The following is a 9,570-nucleotide window of genomic DNA, read 5'->3' as shown; positions in this document are numbered from 1 at the left end:
AAGAGCAATCAACCATAACTTCAGGCGAGCAGGCTCAGAAGTCGGTTTGAACAATCCGTATAAGCGCAAGTAAGTACCATTTTGATTAGCCGTCGTACCTACAATGCCTGTGCACTGTGTAAACAACGAGTGACGTATACGCGCGAGAGATCACTTCCGGCGCTTACGTAAACTACGCCAGAGCGTGTACACACCTCACGCACCGGAAGTCGTGCGCATGCTCAAAGACAGTTGGACATAGTGGTGAATTAGAGGTAAAAAATTATATAAATACTGTTCTGTTTCTGGCACAAACCGATCGTTTCGTGTGTTAGGACATCAATGTGTCGTCAGGAGCCGCAGGGTTTAATTTGGATTTGTCTGTGCATATTTTTTTTTACACTCATAGACTTTGTTACCATTGCCATGTATTATCCGACTGATAGACTGCAACGGTTGGACTTATAAATCATCAAATGTGTTCTACTGAAGAAACAAAGTCCCCTACATCTTGGATGCACTGGGGGTAAGCAGATAAACATCAAATTTTTATTTTTGGGTGAACTATCCCTTTAACGTAACTGATGATATTCAGAGAGTTAAACAACTTGGCTCAAGCTGATTGGTTCATGCTGCATATGCAGCCAATGAGCTTACTGCCTTGCATTTATATGGCTGGCTAGCATTCACTTGAGATTCCTGCAGTGCGCTTTCAGAGTTCTCTGAAACCCCCCACCTTCCCCAGCTCCACCTGTATAGATCTGCTACGGGTTATTTTATATGCTATTTGTGCAGCAGCAGCATGTCTTATATACTCACGGCACTGTATCGCCATATGCATTGGCAGTAGCAAGTTCCTGTACTTGCTTGCAGCAGCAGCAATAATCTACAACTACAGCAATAACCAACAGCAGCAGCAATTCAGCAGCAGCGTAGCAGATCTGTTCCGCCAAGACCAAATGCTAAAATGTTCTGAGAGTTGTCATGATTGAACTACTTTTAAAATGCATTATACATAAAGGCTTTAAGTAAATTGTTACCAAAAATTATATACATTAAATATTTTCTGGGAGGGGTAGATTAAGCTAAAATTCTATTCCTGTTGGTCCTGTTCTGGTCATGGGAAGCCAATATTGTGATATTTGGCCCCTCTCTGCACGTTTTGACCCGTTTTTTCCAATAATGGGCTTTAACTGCAAAGTCAAGTGCCTCGCCTATACAACTAACTTCATATCCGAAAGGACAAAGGTCAGCACAGTGATGGCTATTTCAGAAAAAGAGATGTCAAATAAAGGCTGAAGATAGAACTGCCCTCTGTGCAACATGCTGCAGTATTTCTGTTCTCAGGAAGGTAAAGAATACACTGTCCCGCCCGCCCTGCTTATAATGGGCCATACCGGAGACACGGCCATTGTTCCCAGCAGACACAGAGAGTGAGGAGAGCTACGCTCTCATGACACACATACTCATTCCCACAGTCCTGACGCCTCCTTCCTGACTATCGTTACTAACACACAGTCAGAAATAACACAGGGTGGACCTCCTTAACATCCCCTCTACTCTAAACAATCAACCCAGAGAGATGATACACAGATAGACTGAATCAGTAAGACAGACTGACACATTGATAGAGTGATCAACAGAGTGACAGACAGCTAGCAATATATCTAGATGGATGGAAAGATGGATAGACAGACAGACTAGTGCTGGGCGGTATACCGTTTCATACCGAATACCGGTGTTTATTTTTGTTATGAATTTTTAAAATACCGCAAAACATACCGTGTATGTCGCTTAAACAATGTTCGGAACGCGACACTGTTTGAAAGGGATCCCTTTTCACTGGTGCACTGTGGTGAGGGAACAGCTGTATGTGTTACTAAGTGTGAAAGTTCCGAAACTGAAGCTGTAGAACTAATAGAACATGATGACAGAAGAACTCATCCACATTGACCGCCACAAATATCCACCGCCCCCTGCCATCAGCTCCCGTGTCTCACACACACGAGCGCGACTTTAGCACTAGATTTAGCAACTTTCAGACCCTTTTAGCGGCTTTTTTCCATAGAATATTCATACTGAAAAACCTAGCGACTTTTTTGGATAAACCTTAGCTATGGTTCAGTTGGAAGATTTCGCCAGTGCTGTCCCGCGAACGCGAGGTCTGACTTTCCCGGAGAAGTGTCACCTCTCTCGGCGTCTGTTCTGTGCAGTGAGCGGCAGAGAAGCAGTGCATTCAGTTGGCCGCACCGCAGCCGACTCGTCAATAAATGAGTACAAAACAGCGTTTCCTAGCACCTGTCGCTTACTGATTGTTTGGAATTATAAATATGAGCGTAGTTCGTCTGTTAATATCACATGCACTTTTTTTGTTACTCAGACGCAGGCACTGCGCTGCATGAGACAAAAAGGTAATATAGCCAAAACTACCTCTTTAGTGTAGATGCATGTTGATTTTATCAGACGATGCCGCGATTATAAATGAGAGTGACTCCTGGTTACCGTATTAAAAGGGGTCGTGTTTAGTCACTATTTAGTGTGGTATTTTTTGACAATATTCACTCATCATGACAGTAAAATAGGGCATTCTAAGTCAATATACTGCAGTATTTCCTCTCTCAATCAGTAGAAAATATGGTTAACACCTGGTCATGCATGAAAAAAAAAATACCGTCATGTACTGTGAAACCAGTATAATTTTGAAAAATACCGTGATATAAATTTTTGGTCATACCGCCCAGCACTAAGACAGACTTCCTTATAGTCTAACATTTGAACTCATTACATGTGAAGAAATTTAGTACACTTCAGGATGTTTATCTTAAGCAGATGTAAACCAGGCAATAGGCACTGCCTTTGCTCTCACTCTAAAACGCAGCAACACATTGCAGGGCTCAACAACAAGAATAGCTGGATGGCCCAGGGCCAGTTTAAGTGTTTTGCGATAGCTGACAGAAATAAAACTTGTTCCGTCAGGCCAAAGCTGCATTGTCACTATGTTTGTTGATCATGCACATGTGCTTTATGTTCCTTGCAAACTTATCTGTGATGTATTAAACATTGTTTATTTGAATACTGCTCATTTAAATATCCCATAGATGCCAATTTTTTTGTGATGGATAATAAGCATCGAACAAACCAGTCATGATTTGCACATTATGCCATATGTTTTCCAGTGAAAGTATAAGTGCATGCTTTTTTAAAATCTTGTATAGCTTTTATCCAGCAACATTATTGTAATGATATTATTAAGAGCATAATAAATCAGTTTTTTTTAAAGACAATTATTTTTGAAGAAAATTATTCTTTTAAAGACACATATGTACCGGACGAAATCTGTCTGGCGGATCAGACCATTCAGGAGGCCATGGCGGAGCAGGCAGTTTAGAAGGCCATAGCGGAGCAGACAGTTCAGAAGGCCATGGTGGAGCAGGCAGCTCGGGGAGCCATGGCGGAGCAGGCAGCTCAGAAGGCCATGGCGGAGCATGGAACCCTATAACCCCCCAAAAAAATACTTGGGGAAAATTACGGGCTCCGAAGCTCTCCATGGGCTAGACATAGGGACTGCGACCCTCTTTGGGCCTAATTCAGGAATGGGAGCCCTTCTTGGGCTAGACTCAGGAACAGTAGCCCTCCGTGGGCTAAACTCTGGAACAGGAGCCCTCTCTGGGCTGGAAATGGGAACTGCAGCTCTTTCATGATGCTGGTCTGGGACTAGAGCCATCTCTCGACTCTGGTCAGGGGATAGAGCGGATTCTGGAGCAAACTTGGGGGCTGGAGCCGACACTGGAGCGAGCTTTGGGGCTGGAGCGAGGATGAGGGCCGAGAGCCATCCTTTTCACCTCCTCCTCCTCCTTTGGTTACGGGTGAATAGGGCGGCCGGCAGGCTTGGGTCAGCGGTGGCCGGCGGGCTAGACTTCGGAGCGGCCGGCGGGCTTGACTGAGGAACGGCCGGTTCTGGATCGGGGCTGGACGCTCTCCAGACACCGGAGGATCCCTTCCCTCCAGCTTAGTCCAGTGGTGTCTGGGAGATCCACGGGGCGATAGCAATTGGCCAGAACAGAGAGTTGAGCGTGGAGTCGTCCACCGCTGTACTCACGGCGATCCCGCAAAACTCCCACGCATACTCCACGAAAGGGAGATCTCAGTGGGCAAGGGCGGAGAAGCGAGCGGCTACTTCCATGCCACAGGGAGAAACAATCAGAAAAACAAAAGACTTTCAAAATGAAAACAAAACGGGGAGAAGGGGCACCGCTTACTTTTCTGTCTAGGTCGAGGCTTCTATCACGGTACAATGGAGGGAGACGAGGAGATGACTTCCACAAAATAAACTTTTAATAAAGAAACCAAAGGAAATTAACACTAACATCAGGAGTGCAGGAGAACAAACATGGAATGACGTTAAGACTCGACAAAGAAACATTGGGCAGACTACACATTAAATACAAGACTTAACGAGGGACTAAATTAAACACACCTGAATCAAATAAATAAACACAGGTGGAGACTAAAGAACTCATAATGAAATAAGGAGGACAGGAACATAACCAAATATGGGCATAAGGAAACACGAGGGAGAACTAGGACCACATTGGGAGGAAAACAACAACAAAACGGGAACACAAGTCTGACACTAATATTATATATATATATAATATGCTATATATGTCACGGTCAAGGTGTGTGGAGGCAGGCAGGATGACGAGGACGACAAGGATATTTAATGTAGAGACAACAAGGCAGATACGGGTAGATGAGACACACACTCAGGGTAACATTCACAATAACCGACAATACTAGCATACAAGAGACAGGAACTTATAGGGCAGATAACGAGGGGCAGACAGCTGAACACAATGAGGGTAATTAACTAATGATTATACGGGCTAAACCAACACAAGGGGAAGAAACCACAACAAACAGTCCACAGGGGTGTTACATTACTCCCCCCTCCCGGAAGGTGCGTCCTCGCACCGTCGAAACAGAGAGAGGGAGGGAGGGGCGGAGGGGGACAAAGCAGAGGATGCGAGATGGTGACAGAGGAAGGCAAAGGGCTGGCAGGCAGACCAGACAGGTGGAGGTTCCGGCGGAGGACGGCCTTTCAGGAGGAGGACGGCTAACAGAGTCCAGGGAGGTGACGATGGAGGGAGGAGCCAGGGAGACGACAGGAGGGAACCGGAGCAGGAGGAGGAGCCAGGTGGGACCCTGGCCACAGCTATAATAGCGGCCCACGGTGGAGCCGACGGAGGGAGGAGCCATGGAGGAGGAATGTCCACCGACTCCAGGGGGCCGACCAACGGCGGCGGAGCAGGTGGAGGAGGAGCCCGAGGAGGAGACGGAGAGCCAACGAGCCAGGGGGATGCCGAGGATCCAGGGGGGCCAGGGTGGAGCCGAGGGCTCTGGCGACCAAGGCGGAGGCGGAGATCCGCGACGGACCCGGAGCGATGAGGACCAAGGTGGAGCTGACAGGAGGTAGGAGCCCAACGGAGCCGGTAGGACAGAGCGACAAGGCTCAGCAAGAGGAGAGGAGTCCAGAGGCGATGGCGGGTCGACGCCCGACCAAGGCGAAGCCGGAGGGACGAGGGAGCATGGTGGAGCTGATGGATAGATGGGTGACGGTGGAGGCGAGGGAGCTAGGAGCCGAGGTGGAGCTACTGGGTCTACGGACCGAGGCAGAGTCCGGGCCTCGGAGGCTGGAGGGGATCAGGAGCCCTTCCTGGGCTAAACGAAATCTCAGGAGCCCTTCCTGGGCTAAACGAAATCTCAGGAGCCCTTCCTGGGCTAAACGAAATCTCAGGAGCCCTTCCTGGGCTAAACGAAATCTCAGGAGCCCTTCCTGGGCTAAACGAAATCTCAGGAGCCCTTCCTGGGCTAAACGAAATCTCAGGAGCCCTTCCTGGGCTAAACGAAATCTCAGGAGCCCTTCCTGGGCTAAACGAAATCTCAGGAGCCCTTCCTGGGCTAAACGAAATCTCAGGAGCCCTTCCTGGGCTAAACGAAATCTCAGGAGCCCTTCCTGGGCTAAACGAAATCTCAGGAGCCCTTCCTGGGCTAAACGAAACATCAGGAGCCCTTCCTGGGCTGGACTGGGGATCAGGAGCCCTTCCTGGGCTGGACTAGGGATCAGGAGCCCTTCCTGGGCTGGACTGGGTATCCCGTGGTCTCTCCTCCTCATTTTGGCCCTGAATTCCCGTCATAGTCCGCTCACCCTCAGCCATGATGCAGGGGGCGGAGCTCCTCTCCGCGCTCACACCATCCACGGCTTGCTCCCTCGTGGTGGGCACTGTCACCGGCTCTCGCACCTGGTCTGACGCGTTGGGCTCAACATCCGAGGCAATCCTCTTCTCAGCCGTGGGGCTTTGCTCCGACTCGTGGATCGCGGCGGGAAATGGCTCTCCGTCATCGGTGGGCTCAGGTTTATGCTCCGTACCGCGGGGAGATGGAAGAGCACCCACTCGATGAAGGCGGCGAGGCTCTCTCGAGGACCATCCCCAGACAACTGCGCTCGTGTGGTGGCGTTTAGTCCGACTTGATAGAAGCCACAGAGGCAGTTGTCTGGGTAGTGCGTGAGGTGGGCCAGGGACAGAAAGTCGTTTGTGTGGTCCTCAAGAGAGCGTTCCCCCTGCTCCAGCTGGAGGAAAATAAAAACTGACAAAAACTGGAAAAAACAAACGAGGGAAAAGACGCTGCTATACTTTACTTTTGGGTTGGTTATTCTGTCACGGTCAAGGTGTGTGGTGGCAGGCAGGATGACGAGGACGACAAGGATTCAAATAAGGATATTTAATGTAGAGACAACTAGGCAGATACGGGTAGATGAGACACACACTCAGGTTAACATTGACAATAACCGACAATACTAGCATACAAGAGACAGGAACTTATAGGGCAGATAACGAGGGGCAGACAGGTGAACACAATGAGGGTAATTAACTAATGATTATACGGGCTAAACCAACACAAGGGGAAGAAACCACAACAAACAGTCCACAGGGGTGTTACAATGTATCATATTATGATGCACAAAAATTTGGGTTTTTTTATCGTGAAAAATATTATGATTTTCATAAGTTAAAAATCCCCACCTGAATGAGCAGAAAAAAATACTCACTTTTGAGCAATGTATAATATGTATACACAATTTTCAAATATGCACAGTGAAAAAAAATAAAACAATATGCAGTACTCCAAAAACAGCTATCATAGCTGGACAAAAACATAATACAAAGTTAGTGGAAAATAGTACATACCATCCTGCAGCTGTATCTCATGGAGGTAAAGTGGACTCTGTAGAACATTACAGCGGCCCGGTTCATCTTCCCTGGTCAACAGCATCAGATCTGTGTAGATGAACACTGTAGCCTATAGAGGGCGATACAGACAACAATCAGAACCACACTGAAACATCTCCGTCTGACCTCTTTTTGTCACACTCACTCAGCTTCTACCAAGTGAAGACAAACATAATTCTTTATAATGGAAAACATGAGCCTTGATTTTTAACTATTTGTAGCGTTCATTTAGACTGGAGATCAGAGGTAGAATGAATTGTCCTTTACTTAATGGTTTGAATAATATTACACACCTGTAACACCCATTAAAGTTACGATGAATCAGGTAAAGTCAAGTTAAGGTCATTAGGAAAGGGAAAAGCTCTGATTCCCACACAGAAAGCAGCAGGCTGGTTGCGCTGCTTTGCCTTTCATGGCGCCCATTGCCCAGGCTTGGAATTAGGCCAGCTTAATAAAAGCAGCTGATCTAAATCACAGGCAAACACACACACGCTCATTCTAGGACACTGGAGGAATGTGTTTAGTGATGTACAGCTCATCCTTCTTAAACACTCTGATCTTTAGAAACTCTTGACTGAATTACTCAAACAGGTCTCTCGGCAAAATTGAGGTCAGCTGGCATGCAGACGGGGGCCCTGCGAGAGAGCACAAAGGATGTGACAGACTCTCAAAGGGAATCGCTATAGATACGAAGTCGGTTTTGGAGGCTATTGTGGCACAATATTGCTCATGCTGAGGAAGCTGAGGTCATGTTATTCCCAAACTGCAGGTTTCCTTTAAAGCTGCAGCAGAAAGAAATCACGGATCAAGGTATCTGCTTCCATGCTATGTGGAGCAGATATTTTGTGTCGGGCATTACTGTCAACGAGACAAATATTCCTGTAGTTCCCAAATGATCGTTCAGTGAAATGGATCTAATAGAAAAGGTAGTGTTTCGTCCATCTCGAGAAAGCATCAGGGTCACCAGACTAGCAGGCTTTTAGAGGGGTATCATGAGAACAAGCTCAAATCTGACCGAACAAAATAGTCAATACTCCTGAAATGGGACACCAGCTCTAGGTCACCTTCAGAGCCCACAAACAAGACATTACAAGAATCGCTTCTGCATATTTGATCCAAGACGAGATGTTTTAGACAGTATGTCTCTCAAGCTAGATTCCTGGAACCAGATCAAGGACTTGCTTAAAAGGATCTAAACGTCATCAATAGTTAAACTAAATGTAAAAACGTTACATGTTTTGGACATGACAATGCAATCTGCAATGAATGTTAGCAGATTCATCAGATATAAAATAATAATAACAAAGCCATCACATAGCTAAAAGGGATAGTTCACCCAAAATATGAATTTCATCATCATTTACAGAATTTCTTTCTTCTGCTGAACACAAAAGATGATATTTTGAAGAATGTTGGTAACCAAACAATTGACGGTAGTCATTGACTTTCATTTTTTTTTTTCCCCATAGCATGAAAGTCAACTGTTTGGTTACCAACATTCTTCAAAATATCTTCTCATACAGTTTTGAAGGGTGAGTAAATGATGATAGAATTGCTTTTTCAATGTATGGAAAAGAGCAGCAAAAACATTCTGCTAAACTTCTCTTTATGTTTCATGGTAGATAGTAAATCATGATTTTTCAATGCTTTTCATTTTTGGATAAACTAGCCAATTCCCTTTAATATCTCAATTGTTTCTCTAACAAAGCAATGACAATAAAAGGAAAGCAAATGAAGACTTGTGCTGGCTTTAGAAGTTTCTACTGAGAAACAGAGATTAGTTTCTATCTCAGAAGAGTTTTCAACAATCTCACAAATTGTACTGATTTACCAGTCTGCAATCAAAGGTCGTGAATCACAATACAGGGTTTCTGCAGGATTTTTAAGTGCAAATTTAAGACTTTTTAAGACCTTTTTTAAGACCTGCACAAATAAAATTAATACCAGCAGGATAGGGCAATGTCTATAGTACCATATTAAACTGTAAAATGCCAGTAAAAAGCATAATTTACAGTTCAGATACAAGTTTTCACAAAAAACAAAAAGTTTTATAAAATGATAAACTACATTTAGAGTCGAAAGTATTAATCATTATATTAATTTAAACAATTATTATCAATAAATTATTATATCAATTAAATAACAAATTAGCGGTTTGCAATATTGACAAAAAATATCTCTATATTTTCTGGGATTTTATCGATAACGATAATTAGACGATATTTTGCTGAGTGTGTTATTGTGCTGATATCTTAAGGACTACCGTGGACAGCTGACTCCTGATTTTTTATATTTATAT

At 45.2% G+C, this 9,570-nt stretch overlaps 1 protein-coding gene across 2 annotated transcripts in view; it reads right to left on the bottom strand.

Moving 5' to 3' along the window:
• The window catches only part of rgs3b (regulator of G protein signaling 3b), a 47,136-nt gene that overhangs the window by 20,381 nt on the left and 17,185 nt on the right, over positions 1–9,570 (bottom strand). For both annotated transcript variants that reach the window (XM_016285929.1, XM_016285930.1), the window contains one exon: positions 7,230–7,341. In XM_016285929.1, coding sequence (XP_016141415.1) covers positions 7,230–7,341 — 112 coding nt within the window. The remainder of the gene's footprint in view (positions 1–7,229; positions 7,342–9,570) is intronic.

Source organism: Sinocyclocheilus grahami, unplaced genomic scaffold, assembly GCF_001515645.1.
Source record: "Sinocyclocheilus grahami isolate Dianchi unplaced genomic scaffold, SAMN03320097.WGS_v1.1 scaffold203.1, whole genome shotgun sequence".
Taxonomy (NCBI): domain Eukaryota; kingdom Metazoa; phylum Chordata; class Actinopteri; order Cypriniformes; family Cyprinidae; genus Sinocyclocheilus; species Sinocyclocheilus grahami.
The sequence above is the reverse complement of the archived record's forward strand: the minus strand, read 5'-3'. Positions and strand labels throughout refer to the sequence as shown.